Source organism: Rana temporaria, chromosome 4 (genome assembly GCF_905171775.1).
Source record: "Rana temporaria chromosome 4, aRanTem1.1, whole genome shotgun sequence".
In the NCBI taxonomy this organism is placed as follows: Eukaryota; Metazoa; Chordata; class Amphibia; order Anura; family Ranidae; genus Rana; species Rana temporaria.
The window spans coordinates 299,446,313-299,466,875 of record NC_053492.1 but is presented as its reverse complement, the minus strand read 5'-3'; the positions used below and the strand labels follow the sequence as shown (position 1 = coordinate 299,466,875).

Genomic DNA, 20,563 nt, shown 5'->3' with positions numbered 1-20,563 from the left:
ATTAGACTGGAGCGCTCTTTCTGGTAAAACTAGCATTCGTAATGGAGAGATCACATTCGTCACGCTGCAAATTATTGCATTGTTTAATGCAGCGCATGAAAAGCGCAAATCGTCTCTCACCAAACATTTACAAACACGAGGATCAGCAAAAGCAGCCCAAAGGGTGGCGCCGTTTGAATGGAACTTCCCCTTTATAGTCCCGTCGTACATCACCGCTTTTTGGATGGGCGGTATTTGGCCTGAACGTGTGTATGCAAGGCAGGCTTGAGAGGAATCCCGTCGGGAAAAAAAGTGTTTTTTTTCCTGCCGAGAAAAACGGTTGTATGTACGAGGCATTATAGGCGCCCCTCTTCTCTTTTATAATCTGTAGCTCCTGATGGATTTTGCTTCTGATCCCCTTGGGGAGGCTTCCATTTGTGGATGGACATTTTATGCTTACACAACTTATAAAAAGACTATAGCAATGTGATATGGACTATAAACTGAAGGACTTGTGAATAAATGGTTGTGGAACGAATCATCTGAGATTCCATTATTTCTTATGGGGGAATTTGCTTTGATATAAGAGTGCTTTGGATTACAAGCAGGGTTCCGGGAACAAATTATGCTTACAATCCAAGGTTTTACTGTACTATTAAGTAATATTAATACGTAAATAGAAACCATATTGCATGTCAAACCATGATACCTCTAGGAGAGCAGTGGGCTGCAGAGGACCAGGAACAATACGACCATATAGAACAAACAGGACATGTGCAATGGAAGCTCTTATTTCATGCAACTGAGGGGATCCTGTTTTATGGCATGCCAAACACAACTACAGATGGAAGAGTAAAAAACACAAGGGGTAAAAGCATAGCACAACAGGCAAGACAGAGACGGGATGTACTAAGGGTTCAAGTGAACTTATACAAAGATTTCTTGGTACAAATCATTCAGTTTAAAGGTGCAAAGTAAATAAGATTTTGCAATATATGACTGGCATTTAGATTTTTACAGAGCAGCAATTTGGTTACATAAAAAAAGATATGCTATACAGCATAATGTGGCCTCAAATACTGTATACACTTAAACCCTTTAAATACAGCCCGCAGAAACATTTCATTCTAGTATAGGAGGTAAATCCTTATAGTATAAAAAGGACATTTCTAGATAATTGAAAGTAAACATAAAAACACTACTTATACAGTATGTACATTTTATTCATACTCTGTCTACTTAATCAAATTTATACTTTTATTTTATTGACAATTTATAAAAAAGGCTCTACAATTAACAAATATCACACAAAAAAACAAAGCAAAAAGAGACAAAACATACAAAAAAAAATAAAAAATAATAATAACAATAAATTATAAAAATTCGGGGGAGTTTCCTAAATTAACAAATGCCTTTCAGGGAACTGGAATATTATTGCCATTAGATGCTACTAAGGCTTTTGATACTAGTGAACAATTTTATTTATGGACCTAGAATAATGAAATACGTTCAAATACTGTATCAAGGTTCTTGTAAAAAAAAGAGAGAGCGTATGGCTGGCCTTAGAAGAGTCAGTTATTTTCGTTCAACCCGATCCCCCTATCCACACATTCAAAAGGTGGATGGGGGAATCCTCTCCCAGTGTGTCAACGTATTCTGACAGCAGGGAGGCTCCCCCACCATCAAAATACACAGATAAGCACTACAGCTGATTGGTTAAATAGAAGTCGATCGGTAGATTCACATGTACTTCACAACTCTCCCATGTGGGTGGCAAGGAGCACTTTTGGAACAATTGATGGTATTTTTAGAGATCCTAGAAGAACATTTCTTGGTCATGTATTGAAACATTACAACAATCAAATGAGGGAGATACCCCTAATCTATGGATTTAATTTTTAAAGCGGAGTTCCGGCCACAATTTCACTTTTTAAATATAAATACCCCTGTAATACACAAGCTTAATGTATTCTAGTAAAGTTAGTCTGTAAACTAAGGTCCGTTTTGTTAGGTTGTTACAGCATTTAGACACTTTATAAAATAGAAATTGAATGGGGCCATCTTAAGTGTGGGCATCATGAAGCCAGACTATATGACTTCCTGGATTTCAGCCTTGCAGATCTCGCACATGCTCAGTGCTGCACAAGCAGTGTAATAGGTTTCAGATCAGGTTTCAGCACCTGTACTGTCCAAGTCACATGATTCTTCAAGACTGGGAAGTGCACATACTCCTGGAAAGTTACACCCACTACATTCCCAGGAGTCTGTGCGGTGTAGGTTAGGAAGCTTAAGCACCTAGGTGCAGGAAGTGGGAAGATTAACTATTCTGCCTAGCAACAACACTTTGAAGGCATCTAAAAAAAAAAAAAATTCTTAAAGGACTAATGACATTTTTTTAAAACTACTGATGTAATGTTATATTTATGAGTGGAACTCCACTTTAAGTGCAACATTTACAGTTGGGGTAAGGGAATTCACTCTTTCTGGTTGATTAACTAAAGACAGATAGGCCGTTTACATTAAAAGGGAATTTACCCTTAGGCCCCTTTCACATTGAGGCGTTTTTCATGCGGTACATCGCAAAAAATAGCGCTGCTATACCGCATGAAAAAATCATGCCCTGCAGGCTTCAATGTGAAAGCCAGAAGGCTTTCACACTGAAGCAGTGCGCTAGCAGGACTGCTCCAAAAGTCCCGCTAGCCGCATCTTTGGAGCGGTATAGGAGTGGTGTGTTTACCGCTCCTATACCGCACCTTCCCATTGAAATCAATGGGAAAACGCGGTAATACCGCCCGCAATGCGCATCTGCAGAGGTGCATTGCGGGCGGTATTAACCCTTTATCGGCCGCTAGCGGGGGTTAAAACCGCACCGCTAGCGGCCGAATATCGCGGTAAATACGACGGTATAGCGGCGCTAAAAATAGCGCGGCTATACCGTTACCGCACCTCCACTGCCCAATGTGAAAGGGGCCTTAATGAATGAAGTGAAAATCCATGACTTCCATCATCCAATCAGGTGGAGAGCAAAAAATAGGATTTTATTACTGAGTTTTGCTGTACTTACTTCTGTCTGCAGTAATGGAAGGTTTTATACCACTCCTGGCTGCATATAAAATTTCACCAGACGATTTTCAGCTTTCAGACCTCCCTTGCAGGCCCAGAACCAGCATAGCAGGTGTTCCGGAGAAGAGAGTAGGGAGAAAAGCAAATGTCCATTCTCTAATCTTCCCTAGCTATTAACCACTTAAGGACTGAAAGGATTTGCCCCCTTAATGACCAGGCCATTTTTTGCAATACAGCACTGCATCGCTTTAACCAACAATTGCACGGTCGTACGATGTGGTACCCAAACAAAATGTATGTCCTTTTTTTCCCACGAATAGAGCTTTCTGTTGGTGGTATTTGATTACCTCTTTTTAAAAAAAAACTAAAATTGCGCAAAAAATAAAAACTGCAGAGAAGACCATTTTGAAAAAAGCCCAAATATTTTAAATTTTGCTATAATAATGCAAACAAATAAAAAAAGTCTTCAGTTGAGGTCAATATGTTTTCTTCTACATATTTTTGGTAAAAAAAAAAAAATATATATATAATAATAATAATAATAATAATATCGCAATAAGCGTATATTGATAGGTTTGTGCAAAAGTTTCAACCTCTACAAAATAGGGGATAAATTTATGGCATTTTTTTTTTTTTTTTACTAGTAATGGGGGCGATCTCCGGTTTTTAGTGGGCCTGCGACATTGCAGTGGACAGATCGGACACTTTTGCCCAATTTTTGCTAAAAAAAGTACTGATTACAATGTAAATTTCACTGGCAGAGAAGGGGTTAACACTAGGGGGCGATCAAGGGGTTAAATGTGTACCCTGGGAGGTGTTTCTAACTGTGGGGAGCTGGGACTGACTGGAAGAGGAGAGAGACCGCTGTTCTTAATCACTAAGAACAGCAGATCTGTCTCTACTCCCCTGTCAGACGGGGATGACGGCGATTCGCCCAGGAGAGCCAACCTACCGCAGTACAACTGCGGCAGCTGGTCCTTGAGAGGTTAAGAACCGGAAAGTGAACTTCATGGTGCCACTTCAAGCTGTCACTTTCCCTGGCTGCTGTGGAGAGCTAGAGAGACATCAGTGGTCTGATAGACCTTTATTCTGCGCACACCAGAGAGCGAGAGGGACAATTCTAGGTTCCTTATTTACAGTTAATGCCAAAATGATGACCTGTAAAGTCTTTTATAGCATTGTCTGTAAAAAATTGTGTAACAAATTTATTGCCCTTTCATGGGCGCACACAATTTTAGGGTTTGACATGTTTGGTATCAATTTACTTAGCGCAACCTTAGCTTTTATATTTTACCAAAAATTAGGTAATATATCGTATTTGTGTGCACCATTCGACAAATACAAATTTAGAACGGCGAACATTTCATTTTCCAGGTCCTGTTTTCAGAAAATATATATGTTTGAGGGTTTTAGCAAATCTTCAGGTCTAAAATGTGACTTAACATGTACAAAAAGTGCAAAACTGGCTCTGGCAGCATATGGGTATAAGCGATGATAAACCCAAAAGCAAACATTTATTATATTGCAGCTTACCAATTCTTAGATGTGAGGTCTGCATCCGTTTTCTTTTTTTAGGCTCTCTTGCTTTTTTTTTTTATCTGGCCAGTGAGCCCATTTAGAAAAACAAAAAAACAAACACATACAAGCTCTCTTGCAGATGCATCCGTTACAGGGATGAGACAAACCATTCAACATTGGCAGGGGTGCTTACAATCATCAGCTTTTATTTCTGTAAAACGTTTATCCCCCCCAAAAAAAAACGGTTTGCTGTAACTGCTTATAAAGTGTTAACTGGAGCCCAGCTTCTATTTGTTGGCGTATGCAAATCTGCTAGTACGTCTAAACACTCTCCTCCACCCTGACTGACAACGCTGCTGTCCAAATCCGCCTGCTGTGCTTCATCAATAGTGGGGGCACTCTAATACAGGAGGTGTGTTACTGGCCAGGGTGAAAACAGAAGAAAATAAGCCTAAAAGAAAGAAAAATGAATGCAGCCACCACATCGAATGAGTGGTAAGCTTCAATATATTACATTTTCGGGTTTAATACCGATTTAAAAAAGCAACTTGTATTTTAAAAAATGTTTATGACCTCCTATAGTAGAATTGATCAGCAATACATACAGATTAGTGTTGGGTTAATTGCAAGAGGATTAAAGCAGAACTCCGGGCAAAACATTTTCGAATGGATTGTGTGAGCAAGGCTTAGATCTACTGCCTGTGACCCCACTGGGGAGATACATCCCCCGCGTCCTGATTTGATGACTGGTGACTTCAGGAGAGGAAATCTTTCCACTGGAGGCAAAGACAGCAAAAATATAAAAACTGGCAAAAGTTAATCTGCAAAAAAAAAAAAAAAAGGCGGTGTGCTCTAGATGGGGATATATCCCGTTGGCCATAGATATCCATTTTCACATTCTGACAGAAGTTCCACTTTAGGAGTTTATATCACAGCATTATTAGAGCAGATGAAGGTAAAAACTGAAGACAATACTTGCATTCTGACTGAAATGACATGCTTTTACCTAAGACATACCTCAGCAATCTTCAGGACCGAGCTCCCATTCAGATCAAATGTTGATGTATATGTTATGCACAGAAGGACCTGCAAGTGGGTAAGACAAAAAAAAAAAAGTAAACACTTTGCGAAAAATAATGATCCTTGGGCTTTCACTCTACCCAGTTTTGGGCTAAAGGATATGCAGACAACAAATGTTATCAGAACTGTACATTTTTTATTGCATAAAACTGAAAATTTGGAGTGCATAAAACATCCCTCATATATGTCAACTGAAAGTGTTAAAAATTTGACATCCCTGATGGGTTTTACTTCCTCTTTGTTTCGCTGCAAAGGTAAAGAATAATGGGCTACTAGGTATCGCATAGTAGCCCATTATGTGTCACTTACCTGTAACCGAAGCCTGCGATGTCAACGCTGTCCCCTCTTCCACGAAGCGTCCATCTTCCTTCTGGGTATCGCGGCTCCGGCGCTGTAATTGGCTGGAGCAACGATGACATCACTTCCGTGCATGCGTGCGGGAGCCGCCAGTCACGGCACGATCTTCTTTTAGAAGCGGGACGAGCCAATCGTTCCCAGGTGTCCTGACACACCAAACCCATAATCATCCAGCAGCATTACTAACAGCCTACGAGGAGGATTGCCGAGACCATCTATCCAGGCTCTTTACTTGCCAAGGACTGGTAAGTGTAAGTGTACACTTCATAGGGAGAGGGATTGGCTAATAGAGTGAGAACGGGTGTCAGAGCTTTTGGATCCCTCCTGTGGAACTGTTTTATCTATTTATTTATCACCAATGAAGATGTAGGAGAGCTGTTAGTTTCTGTCACACACATTGTTTGAGGATCTTTGCTTGAAGGTTTTTTTTTTGTCTTTTAAGCAGCTGCCCACAGACTGGTTGTATTTGTATTTTTATTTATTTAATTTGATTGGTGTTTAATGAGCGTTTTCTAATTGTGTCCACAAGCGCTTGGTGGTGTGGGCGCATTATATATTTATATATATATATATATATATATATATATATATATATATATATATATATATATATATATATATATATATATATATACACACACACATATATATATACACACACACACACACACACACACACACACATACACACATATATATATATATATATATATATATATATATATATATATATATATATATATATATATATATATATATATATATATATATATATATATATATATATATATATACACACACATACATACACAGTCAATTTCACAATACAGTATCTGACAGGGCCTGTGTTCTGTCAGATATATATTAATTTTTATAAATATATAAAAATCATCATCTCTATTTGCACCAGATTGCCTGCATAATTTAAGAATACATAATCCCAACCACAAAAATCTCATATCAGCTTTAACATGTTGCAATTTTTTATTTGAAATATACTGCAATGAACAGGGCAGCCATCACAAATTTTGGGGCCCCTTACACACCGGGGGGGGCTGTGCTGATCCAGGGGGGGAGGGGGGAGGGGCCTGGGGACCATTGGACCCCGTACAGGTGTAATACAAAAAAATAAAAAATGTAAAAAATTAAAAAAAAATGGGAGGGGGGACAGCTGGACATGTAAGTGGCCCTGGGGACCATCGGGCCCCTTACAGGTGTAATGCCTGTACCCCCCTGATGGCGGCTCTGGCAATGAAGGTCCCTTTTCAGACACTTCCGGTTAAAGGGTGACAAACGCTCCCAACTGTGCTTCTGCAGACTGTCATGCTCCTGCCTTATCAGCCTGTCACATGGGTTTCCATTGGGGACCACGAGGGGCCATGGAAGAACACATTACACCATCATGTTCCACTGTTGTCACCATCAGGAAAACTTCCCTATGAAATGTCATGCAGTCAAAGGAGAGCATGTCTGAGGCTGCAGAAGATCAGAAAGACCAGGGCTTTTTTTCAGGGGGAACTTGGGGAAACTCAGTTCCACCACCTCTGGCTCAGACCCTTTGGTGCCTGCTCACCACAATTACTTGTAAACACAGAAGTCTGGTTTCTGTGTTTACAAGTGACAGCTCTGCACTCTGTGTGTAACCCCCTGAACTCTGCACTCTGTATGTAATGCAATCCTGGTATTTAATGCCCCTTTCAGACCCTTCTACTGTTTGTGAAATATGAACGGGGTCGTGGTAGAGTTCCTGCACCTATTTTCTGAGAAAAAAAGCTCTGAGAAAGACTGAGATGCAGCAAAAGTAAAAACAGGCATAAAAAAAAGAAAAAGAAAAAAGAAGGGCAATGGTTTATGATGTACAGTGTTGGTGCAAACTAAATGTCATTAATTTAGGGTTTACATCTACTTGAATACTCCTGGCTGTTTGTATAGAAGTATCTCCAGTACTAGACTGCAGTGACTAGTATACAGGCAGTGTTCTAGCTGACTCAAGTCTCTCTTTTTTTTTGCAAAGTAAGCCTAATCCTGTACAGTTGAACATGACAACAGCCCAGGTTTAGCACACCAGATGGAGATGAGCCGACAGGTTATTCTGGTTTCTAAGTACACATTAACTATTGACTTTCCAAGAGGAGACATTTGTTTAAACTCAATTATATGATCAGAAATGTAGACAGTATTTTCCAGTCTCTCCAGTTTGCAGAGCATTTATAGAAATGAAATAATGTGTATATGCTGAAGGCAAACATAAAATCTTCCATTTAGCCTATAAGCATGTATGTCGTTATTCGTTAAAGCAGATCTAGCATCAGCATCATTTATAGTCTTAACGCATGCCAAGCAAGGTATAAGGGCAACACGTAATGATATTTTTTAGGTCCATCAGAGATCACAGCACTCCCTTGACACAATAGCTTAATTTCCTTTCCCTTATCAGAAAGACAGCACCATTCCTTTACAGGATTTATCTAGCGTAATAGTGAGCGAATTTGCGCACATTTTATCAAATTCTTCAGAAAATGTACTGAATGTAACTTTGCAAACTGCACTAAATTCAGGCCAGGGTTGTGGGGAAGAGGCCCTTTACCCTGGATAAATCCTGTAAAGGAGGGGGGAAGGTGCGTTGGGGTGCAGAGCCACTCCCCCCCCTTCTCTTTCCTGCCAGGCTGCATGCTTGGATAAGGGTCTAGTATGGATTTTGGAGAGGACCTATGCCTTTTTTTTTAATTTTTGCGTGGTCCTTGGCCTGGCCCCCACACTGTTTTTTTTTCTGATCCAACATGTGCAATTCAGATATGTTCCCATAGAAGGCAGTAGTCTGGAATTTGCATCTGAACTGCACCGAAGTGAGAGAGAGACTTGTAAAGCGCAACACATGCAAACTGAATCGCCTCTGGGCGCTGTATCCATTTCATGGGTAAGGAACCCCTTGACCTCACAAGAGATGGTTTTAATCTTTCTCCTGAAGGCCAAGTGGTCCGACTCCAGTCGGATGGTGGTTGGTAGTGCATTCCACAGGCGAGGTCCCTGGACTGCAAATCTTCGATCTCCTTTGGACTTGTATCTGGCCTTGGGTATCTGGAGGAGGTTTTGATTGGTGGATCGCAGAATGCGATTGGGGTTATGGGCTTTTATTTTTTCGCATAGATATTGGGGGGCGTTGCCTTGAATACACTTATGCATTAGGCAGAGTGCCTTGAAAGTGATTCTGTCTTTTACTGGCAACCAATGAAGGGATCTTAGTGAAGGTGAGATTGATTCCCATGGTTTTTTCCCAGTCACTAGTCAAGCGGCCATATTTTGAACGACTTGCAGACGAGTGATTTGGTATTTGGGGAGTCCTAGATAGAGGGAAGGTCCTAGATAGAGGGCAGGTCCTAGATAGAAGTGCTCGGAAAACACACAGGACTCTAAATTTGCAGTGAATTCGCACACTCCCGCTGCACCACACATATGTGAACTGGATCAAAATGCTGCACAGGGCATTATGGGTGATTGCCAGAAATAAAAGGTCAAATTATCTGTTGATGAATCTTGGCACACCCTGAATGGACTCAGCAGCCAATAATGAAGCACAAGTACATAGCGAATGTAAATTTTAAATTTTTTTGTTCAGGTGAACCCAAATCTTATCAATAATCCAGCCATGGCTACCTGCTTTGTCCTTGACCAAAAAGCTGGTTTAGAGATGATGCCGTCATGTAAATTCTGGTGCCAGTGCAGTTATTGGCTGTGTTTACAAATGTCTCACATACTGTAGATTAGCCCCTGCTCTCCACTTTATGATTTGCTACAAAAAGTTACAATGTGGCAGTCTGATCACTTTACAACAGGGGTCTCAAACTCAAATTACCTGAGGGCCACAAGACAAGTTTTCATATGCCATGGGGGGCCGCATGCAAACTTTCAAACTTCAAAAACAACAGTACTGGTGTCAGCGAACACATTATTAACCCCCAGCACTGGTGTCAGCGAGCGCATTATTACCACCAGCACTGGTGTCAGCGAGCGCATTATTACCACCAGCACTGGTGTAAGTCAGGGTTTGACAAATTTGCTTGGAATCTAGGAGCCAGCTAAAAAAGTTAGGAGCCAGAAAACGCACCCCGTCCCGACGAGCTTGCGCGCAGAAGCGAACACATACGTGAGCAGCGCCCGCATATGTAAACGGTGTTCAAACCACACATGTGAGGTATCGCCGCGATTGGTAGTGTGAGAGCAATAATTCTAGCTCCTCTGTAACTTAAAACATGCAACCTGTAGATTTTTTTAAACGTCGCCTATGAAGATTTTAAAGGGTAAAAAAGTTTGTCGGCATTCCACAAGCGGACACAATTTTGAAGCGTGACATGTTGGGTATGAATTTACTCGGCGTAACATTATCTTTCATAATATTAAAAAAAATGGGGATAACTTTACTGTTGTCTTATTTTTTAATTAAAAAAAGTGTAATTTTTTCCCAAAAAAGTGTGCTTGTAAGACCGCTGCGCAAATACGGCGTAACAGAAAGTATTGCAACGATCGCTATTTTATTCTCTAGGGTGTTAGGATAAAAAATATATATAATGTTTGGGGGTTCTAATTAGAGGGAAGAATATGGCAGTGAAAAGAGTGTAAAATGACATTAGAATTGCTGTTTAACTTGTAATGCTTAACTTGTAATACCAACGTCCACCACCAGATGGCGCCAGCTCACATCTGCTGGTAATAACTTGTAATACCAACGGCTCACCACCAGTTGGCTCCAGCGAAAAAAAAAAAAAAAAAAAAAAATGTATTTTTTTTTGCTCCCCTCACTTCCACCCTGCCTGTGGGCCATTTATAACTGGCCCGCGGGCCGGTACTTTGAGACCACTGCTTTACAAGCTTCCATGAATACAATTCCTGACCTTACAATATACATGAACTATATCATTAAAGCGGTTGTAAACCACTGCACTTTTTTTTGCCTTACCTGCAAGGCAAAGGCATAATTCGCATATTAGCATTATGTGAAATTTACCTTAAAATCAAGCCTTCCAGCAATGCGATGTCAACGCTGGAGATGACATCCATCTGTACCTGGTCTTCCTTCCGGGTTCACGGGTCTGTGACTGGCCAGCGCCACGATGACGTCACCCCCATACATGCGTGCAGGAGCAGCCTGTCACGGCACACTGGTCTGTCACGGCACACTGGTCTGAAGAAAAGGCACGGGCGGCCATTCCTTCAGAGGGCATGCGCCAGTGACGCAACTGGCTGCTAGGACAGTAAATGTCTCCTAAAACGGTGCATGTTTAGGAGATATTTACACTACCTACTGTATAGGTAAGCCTTAATATAGGCTTACCTATAGGTAAAACTTAAATATGGAAGTTTACTTCCTCTTTAAAAAGTAGTCTATGAATTCCAACCAAGTAGCTTTCCCTAGGCTCAGATGTTGTCATAAGTCTGCTGCAGGTCTTCAAAGTATGTCTTCAGTCCCCCCTCCTTTAGTGACCACAATGCTACATCACACCTTGGCTGCAAGGTTGAAGTCTGCAGCAGGGAGTAGATCCATCATCTATGACAGACATTTTTTAAAGTATAACTAAAAGGCAAAAAAATGTTTCCTTGTTTTGGATAGAGTGGATAGGGATTAGAACCCTTGTCAGTTTTTATTGTTGTCTTTGCCCCAGTTAAGCAGATTCCCCCTCTCTGTTTACCATGAAAATTCAAGTGAAAGTAAAAGAAAATCCATTCTTTTGGGTTGTCCCAAGAAAAGCAATAATAGAGGGGAAGTCTTCCAATGGAGCACTAGTTCTGGTGACCTGGGGGTCCCCATGAAATTCCATTAAAAATGGGTTGTAAAGGTACATTTTTTTTCTTCCTAAATAGCTTCCTTTACCTTAGTGCAGTCCTCCTTCACTTACCTCATCCTTCCATTTTGCTTTTAAATGTCCTTATTTCTTTTGAGAAATCCTCACTTCCTGTTCTTCTGTCTTTAACTCCACACGGTAATGCAAGGCTTTCTCCCTGGTGTGGAGTGTCGTGCTCGCCCCCCTCCCTTGGACTACAGGAGAGTCAGGACGCCCACTAACACACAGCTCCTTTCTCGATCTGCAACATAGAGAGCGTACTGACTCTCCTGTAGTCCAAAGGAGGGGGCGAGCACGACACTCCACACCAGGGAGAAAGCCTTGCATTACGGTGTGGGGTTACAGACAGAAGAACAGGAAGTGAGGATTTCTCAGAAGAAATAAGGACATTTAAAAGCAAAATCGAAGGATGAGGTAAGTGAAGGAGGACTGCACTAAGGTAAAGGAAGCTATTTAGGGGGGGAAAAAAATTGTACCTTTACAACCCCTTTAATTTGCAGGATTTCCTCTCACTTCCTGTTTGGCCTTGGGACAGGAAGTGAAAGGAAACCTCTGCAATGGGAGACAAAAGATGAAAAAAAAAAAAAAATCTGACCCTCCCTCGCTCTATCCAAAATGAAAAATTAAGAGAAGAAAGTTTTGAATATAGTTTTACTTTAAAGGTCCAGTGCACACTTCTGCGACTCTGCATGCTGTGTTTTTCGGGGGCATGGAAGCCCAATTCATTTGAATGGGCTGCTGTGCCTCCTAAAAACACAATGAAAAGGTCCCTGCTCTATTTTTTAAATCGTACCTTGCACAGAAACTGCAAGTGCAGTGCTGCCCCCAGATCTGGAAGCAGCTGCTGAGATTTTCAGTGCATTATAAGTAAATTCGGATAAATGGCATCCGCACACATCTCCTGCGTTTTCTGTGCAAGTAGTTGTGGCTGCTGGAGCAGGTGAGGACCCGCAATGGGAACCAACTGCAGAAGTGTGACCCAGGAACTGCAAAGGGACTATCATTTATTTTTTTAAGATTGTGCATCTCTAAACCAGCATGTCAGTCCAAGAAATAGATGTTGACTTGGGACAATGAGTTATGTTTGATAGAATACATGTATTTTTCTATAAAATCTACTTTTTCTACTGTCCTTTACCCTTCTAAAACTTATTTATACTCTCTATTGCAGACCTCAGGCACAGACATACCTTAACTAGTGTGCCTCTTTTGATGTGTCTGGTACGTTCAAAAAGTCAGCAGGGTTAATAGCTGTCAGTGTGTTTTAATCCTCATCAGTGGGCACTGGGCTGTATCACTTTTACGTGACTGGCACATGCCGTTTTCCCCTCTCCGAGCTCTTCCACTCCTCCCAGGAGCACAACAGCTACTGTCAGGATGGCGATCGGGAGATCAGGGAACATCTGTTCTTTGATCTGCTCTGCAGCAGTCTGAATTTGAAGCACTCAGTTCTGAGCAGAGCTGTCAAAATCCCAGCTGTCGCAATTCGGTTAGGGTAGAGGGCAGTGGAGACTCTAGGGCAGGGATCCTCAAACTATGGCCCTCCAGCTGTTGCGGAACTAAACATCCCATTAGGCATTGTAAAACTCTAACATTCACAGACATGAATAGGCATGATGGGAATTTTAGTTCCTGAACAACTGGAGGGCCATAGTTTGAAGACCCATGCTCTAGGGGGTTTAAAAGGTCGCTGTTGTCTCCAAAAAGAGGACCGGTCATCTGCTCAATGCTATCATATAGGGGCTTATTAGCCCCTTGTGATAACAATAATGTTAAATAGAAAAAAAAAGGAAGATTAATTTTTTTTTTAATAAAATAAAAAATAAAGCAAAAGAAACTCTGCTGCCCTGCGCACACCCAAAAATACAAACGCGCAGAATGTATGTAAACCACACGTTATATTGCCACAAATAGAGAAATTATTCCAGGGCCATCATTTATGGTTTACTCTAAACTGATAAGCTGTAAAGCAGTGGTCTCAAAGTACCGACCCGTGGGCCATTTGCGGCCCGCGGACCAGTTATAAATGGCCCGCAGGCAGGGCGGAAGTGGGGGGAGCCATCTGGTGGTGAGCCGTTGGTATTACAAGTTATTACCACCAGATGTGAGCTGGCGCCATCTGGTGGTGGCCGTTGGTATTACAAGTTAAGCATTACAAGTTAAACAGCAATTCTAATGTCATTTTACACTATTTTCACTGCCATCTTCTTCCCTCTAATTAGAACCCCCAAACATTATATATATATATTTTATCCTAACACCCTAGAGAATAAAATGGCGATCGTTGCAATACTTTCTGTTACGCCGTATTTGCGCAGCGGTCTTACAAGCGCACTTTTTTGGGAAAAAATTACACTTTTATTAATTAAAAAAATAAGACAACAGTAAAGTTATCCCCATTTTTTTTAATATTATGAAAGATAATGTTACGCCGAGTAAATTCATACCCAACATGTCACGCTTCAAAATTGCGTCCGCTTGTGGAATGCCGACAAACTTTTTTACCCTTTAAAATCTTCATAGGCGACGTTTAAAAAAATCTACAGGTTGCATGTTTTAAGTTACAGAGGAGGTCTAGTGCTAGAATTATTGCTCTCGCTCTACCAATCTCGGCGATACCTCACATGTGTGGTTTGAACACCGTTTACATATGCGGGCGCTGCTCGCGTATGTGTTCGCTTCTGCGCGCAAGCTCGTCGGGACGGGGTGCGTGTTCTGGCTCCTAACTTTTTTAGCTGGCTCCTAGATTCCAAGCAAATTTGTCAAACCCTGACTTACACCAGTGCTGGTGGTAATAATGCGCTCGCTGACACTAGTGCTGGGGGTTAATAATGTGTTCGCTGACACCAGTACTGTTGTTTTTGAAGTTTGAAAGTTTGCATGCGGCCCCCCATGGCATATGAAAACTTGTCTTGTGGCCCTCAGGTAATTTGAGTTTGAGACCCCTGCTGTAAAGGCATTTAAAAGCATTATCTATTGATAATTAGAAGGCACAGACACACCCGTCCAGCCCTGCTGTTGACAGCTGCTGAAGCTCGACGGTACACTGATGGATACCAATTTATTTTATTTTTTTTCAAAATCTTTTTAAAGGGGGACTAATGTTTAGAGGAATATGCACCCAGAGAAAAACACCTGGAAAGCAAGAAATCTGTGTTCTGAGCATATACTGCCCTAAACAATGGTACCAACAATTGTCCAGCCACAGCACCTTTTTTAGCTTCTCATAAATGTGTACAGACTGTCAACAGTGGGGCTGGACAGTGCTTCGGTGCCCTCCGTCCACACCTAAATACTGGAGTCTCATGGGTTAAACACCCAGCGTACATGATGTTGTAGGTGCCTGCACATACTAGAATGGGAATGTTCAAGCAAAAGCAGCTCTTCTTTAAAATTAAAACAGATTTTTATTTTATTTTTTAATTTGTAAAAAAGTGTGCATTAATAATTACTATACACAACATGTGCATTCGTATCCTTCAATTCATTATATACGGCGTACCTTCATAACCTCCACCTGTAGATCTTCATGTAGGGATGGAGTCACTTTAACAGCATTGAGCATTTGGTTAAGTAGCTGCCGCTCATCTGAGTCTGTTTCCACGGATACAAATCTGTCGTCAGCCAGAAGCTTCTATAGTAAAACAGCAGCAGAAAAGAAATGCGTCAGCTTTGAGGTCACCAACTTCGCTCACTGTGCAACCTGTCATCTGAATCCAAATACCGTAACCAACAACATAGCAAAACAATGTATATTATTTCCCAATAAAGTAAAAACATACAGTTATCAAGTTATTAATGAGGGGCACTTTTGAATGCATGGTATCTTTCTTTTATAGTCAAACATTTTACTGGAAAAAGACAATTTTATTTTATTATTCTTCTAATGAAGGTGTAAACCTTATCTGCCTATCAGAAATATAACATTAAATAACCCCAAAGTTAGTGTCTTTACAGTAAGGACTGTCACCTTTTTTTAAATTGGAGAAATAAATGTATATTTTATATAATATAGCGCCTGGTTACTTCCAAGTACCGGTGCTTTGTTAAATTTAGAGGGAGATCAGAGAGTAAATTGGCTCTGATCCAGTTATTCTGTTGAATTGGGTCTCTGTCTCAGCTTGGCTGTGCTGTGGGCTTATTCTGTTGTTCCTGGGGTGCTGTTGCCACCCCAGGACTATGGGTGGCAGCGGTGGAGTTGAGGTTTGGGTGTTTTTCCCCCAGCAGCCTATCAGGAGGGTTTCTCCTCGCTGTGCATGCTGGGGGAGGTTATGAGACAGACGCCATTGGTCTGGGTTCTTCTTCGAGTGCGGCACCCACCTTTAGGGTGACTGCATCGCGGCGCCCCGGCAAAATGGCCTTCCGGGCCGGGGTGCGCATGCCATGAAGTGTTTCTGGCTCCGGGACCATGTTGGCCTGGGACATTTAAAGCTGTAGCGGGGCCCCAGTAATCGACTGGGTCCCCAATCCTGAGAAGATCCCAAGCGAGTTCCCAGTGAGAGGAAGCTGTTCGGTGGGGAGTCCATCTGATTAAAGCCAAGAGAGGCTGGCAATCCAATAGGGTCTCGACAATCCACCGGGGATCAAGGGAACTGATGACTGAAAGGTTGGACGTCAGTCGGTAACCTGTAAACTACCTGAAGGAGATTCAGGCCAAAGTCTATCAAGGAGGATTACCTCCGCTACCTCAATCCTAAGGAGGGTCTGTGGCAGAGACTTTTCCTCCAAGTTCTTGAGTGATACTCTGGCTGCCAGGTAAGCGAGAGAGGACTGTCCAGGTACTCTATACCCACTCCGGAGTGGCGAAGAAGACTAAGGCCCAGATTCTGAAAGGGCTTACGATGGCACAACGCAATGTGCATCGTCGTAAGTCCTAATCTGGGCCGTCGTATCTATGCGACTGATTCTTAGAATCAGTTACGCATAGTTAACCATTAGATCCGACAGGCGTAAGGCTCTTACGCTGTCGGATCTTAAATGCAATTTATTTTTTTTTCGCCGCTAGGTGTCGCCTCCATCGTTTTCCCGATCGAGTATGCAAATTAGCAAAATACGCGAATTCCCGAACGTACGCGCGGTCAACGCAGTGAAGATACGACGTTTACGTTAGATTTGCGACGCGTAAAGTTGCCCCTGCTATATGAGGGGCAACCAATGTTAAGTATGGCCGTTCCTGCGTCGAAATTTAAAAATGTACGTCCTTTGCGTAAGTCGTCCGTGAATGGGGCTGGACGCCTTTTACGTTCATGTCGAAACCAATGACGTCCTTGCGACGTCATTAAGCGCAATGCACGTCGGGAAATTTTAGGGACGGCGCATGCGCAGTACGTTCGGCGCGGGAACGCGCCTAATTTAAATGATCCACGCCCCCTACCCGGATCATTTGAATTAGGCGGGCTTGCGCCGGGGGATTTACGCTACGCCGGCGCAATTTTACAGGCAAGTGCTTTGTGAATCAAGCACTTGCCCGTAAAACTTGCGGCGGCGTAACGTAAATGAGATACGTTACGCCGCCGCAAAGATGCGGCGATCTACGAGAATCTGCCCCTAAGTGTTGTTGGAAGCAGGACTGTTTTCCCTATTGCTACACCTGAATCTGCTATTTCTCCTTCTACTTCAACTCGATCACCACAAAGTTTTATTGTTTTTACCCCGCTGGGTAATAAAGAGCACAGAAAAAGACATTCCGTTAATGCTACATTCACCGGCGGAGGAGCCACGAGGTAAAATGCCACCCAAAACAAACCAGCAGCTCCTTCGGGGGTAGTGCTATATATATATATATATATTATATACACACACACACACACACATACATATACATACACACATATATACAGCCCTCAAAATTTCCACTCGCCTACTAGCATTTGGCGAGTGGATTTAAGCTGGGGGCGAGTGATGACAGGGCTGCATGACCAATCTCCCTCCAATCTGTGCCTACACTTAAGAGTCCCGATGAGATTGGCGGCCGAAGAGGAAAGATGCATGCTCGGGAAAAGTAGTCTGGTGAGCCGCGCACAGGCAGAGCAGTACACAGGTGCTCTACTTACAATTCTCATTAAGCCATGGGATCTAACAGTATGACCTCTCTGAGCCTGCCCCCCCCCCTCCCCCGACCAATGTAGCTGGAGAGCAGAAAGTAATGAGTGAGGTGGAGGATTGCAAAAATTACCACTCCGGTGAAGCGCTCACTGAAAGTTGCCCTGACATGAGAGCGGCAGCCTTCCAGTTTGTGCAGTTTTCTTCTCCTTGTGCTCTATGTAAGTGTCCAACAGTTTAGCCTGAGCACTGTGAACAGACTGGTCTCAATGTGTGCTGTGCGCTGTCAGTGTGCTCTGTGCTATGGTGTCAATGGCTGTGCAGTTGTGTGGATCTCAGCGCTGGATTGTACTTCCTCCCGCTGTGCTGCAGCTATTCTCCTCTCTGCCAGACTGAATAAAAGGGGGTAGTGGGGACATGCAAGCGTGCAGCCGCACACACAAGCTCCTGATGATGAGATGAATGGGAGAGAGAGAGAGGATGGATGGGAGTTGCAGAGGAGACAGCAAGAGAATGGGGAAGAGACCCAGTTCTAGTGCCCTGTCCCTCTGGTCTGCCCCTAGTGCCCCGTCCCTCTGGTCTGTCCCCAGTGCCCCGTCCCTCTGATCTGCCCCCAGTGCCCCGTCCCTCTGGTCTGCCCCTAGTGCCCCGTCCCTCTGGTCTGCCCCTAGTGCCCTGTCCCTCTGGTCTGCCCCCAGTGCCCTGTCCCTCTGGTCTGCCCCCAGTGCCCTGTCCCATTTTGTTAAAGTTGTTGTTGGTAATATTTAATTTTGTAACTTGATTCTGCATAAAACATTGTCATTCCATGAGATAATCTACGAGGGCGTGTTTACGGGTGCAATTAGGCGCAGGGCAGTGTATGAATTAGGTGGGGCAACTGGTGGCGAGTAACTCGAGGCCTGGCTAGTAGCTCAGGACTTGAAATTTTGAGAGATTATATATATATATATATATATATATATATATATATATATATATATATACACACACACACACATACACTCTATCTATACACCCACACACACACACACACACACACACACACACACACACACACACACAATTATAGGGAAAGGGTTAGTTTTGTCATTTAAAAAAAAAAAAAAAAAAAAAATTGAATTACTGAGCCTATTCCAATTAGAAATATGTTAACTTATTTTTCTACATAAGATAAATATCCATGAAACACATGCAAGCCTAACAGTGGCAATACATGCTTTGATAAATCATCAGTGTATTTTCTGACCAATTTATTCTGATAGGAACACTAAATCTATTGTTGACAAATTATTCGATCAATATGCCACACACAGGAAAGTCAATTTCGATCAACACTTAAAGCGGAGTTCCAGTAATTTTTGTGTTTTTTAAAAGTCAGCAGCTACAAAAAGTGTACCTGCTGACTTATCCCACGATCCAGCAATGCAGCTGCCCGAACCATCGGTTCTCTCCCCCACCTCTAACCAGCATTACAAATGTGGGCACCCGACTGACAGCTTGCCATTACGATTGCATCTCATCGATCGCATCTCTGTGTTCATCATGTAAGCTCATAATCCAATTGTAATGTGATTGCATTCATGAACAAAGTACTGTATTGTAGTGCAATTGATTGATGCAAAAAGATTGATAGCTTTTTGCCCTGTCCGATCAACCCAGTTTGGATTGAATTCAATCCAAATCGACTCTAAAATCAAATCAGAAAGAATGCTATGACTAGTCAGGTGTTTGTGGTATTTGATCGAATTGCACATCGGTCAGATAAGAAAATCAAAGCATGGTATGATTAGACAGATAGCCAACTGCAGCGTTTGCAGTTCAGTCATTTTGTTGACTAGGGATGAGCCGAACACCCCCCTGTTCGGTTCGCACCAGAACTTGCGAACACACCAAAATGTTTGTGTGAACTTTAGAACCCCATTAAAGTCTATGGGACTCGAACATTTGAAATCTAAAGTGATAATTCTAAAGGCTAATAAGCACATTATTGTCCTAAAAAGTGTTTGGGGACCCGGGTCCTGCCCCAGGGGACATGTATCAATGCAAAAAAAAGTTTTAAAAACGGCCGTTTTTTCGGGAGCAGTGAATTTAATAATGCTAAAAGTGAAATAAAAGTGAAATATTCCTTTAAATTTCGTACCTAGGGGGGGGGTGTAAAGTTAGCATGTGAAATAGCGCATGTTTCCAGTACTTAGAACTGTCCCTGAACAAAGTGTCATTTCTGAAAGAAAAAAAGTCATTTAAAACTGGACTTGGGGCTATAATGAATTGTCGGCTCCCGGCAATTCAGAGAGGATTTATTCATAAAAAAAAAAAAAAAACACGTGGGGGTCCCCCAAATTCAATTACCAGGCCCTTCGGGTCTGGTATGGATATTAAGGGGAACCCTACCGTCAATTTAAAAAAAAAGACGAGGGGTTCCCCCCAAATATCCATTCCAGACCCTTCAGGTCTAGTGTGGATTTTAAGAGGAACTCCACCCCAATTTTTTTTTAAAAATGGCGTGGAGTTCCCCCAAAAATCCACACCAGACCCTTTATCCGAGCACTTTAACCTGGCCGGCCTCAGAAAAGAGGGGGGGACAGAGTGTGGTCCCCCCCCCCTCTCCTGAACCGTACCAGGCCACATGCCCTCAACATGGTGATGTTGGGGACAAGGGACTCATCCCCACAACCCTTGCCCAGTGG

The 20,563-nt window shown here is 42.4% G+C and overlaps 1 protein-coding gene across 2 annotated transcripts in view; it reads right to left on the bottom strand.

The window, feature by feature from the left end:
- ARFGEF3 (ARFGEF family member 3) overlaps window positions 1-20,563 on the bottom strand; it is a 194,441-nt gene that overhangs the window by 152,488 nt on the left and 21,390 nt on the right. For both annotated transcript variants that reach the window (XM_040350518.1, XM_040350519.1), the window contains exons 4-5: window positions 15,337-15,468; window positions 5,578-5,646 (exon numbers count right to left, since the gene is read on the bottom strand). In XM_040350518.1, coding sequence (XP_040206452.1) covers window positions 5,578-5,646; window positions 15,337-15,468 — 201 coding nt within the window. The remainder of the gene's footprint in view (window positions 1-5,577; window positions 5,647-15,336; window positions 15,469-20,563) is intronic.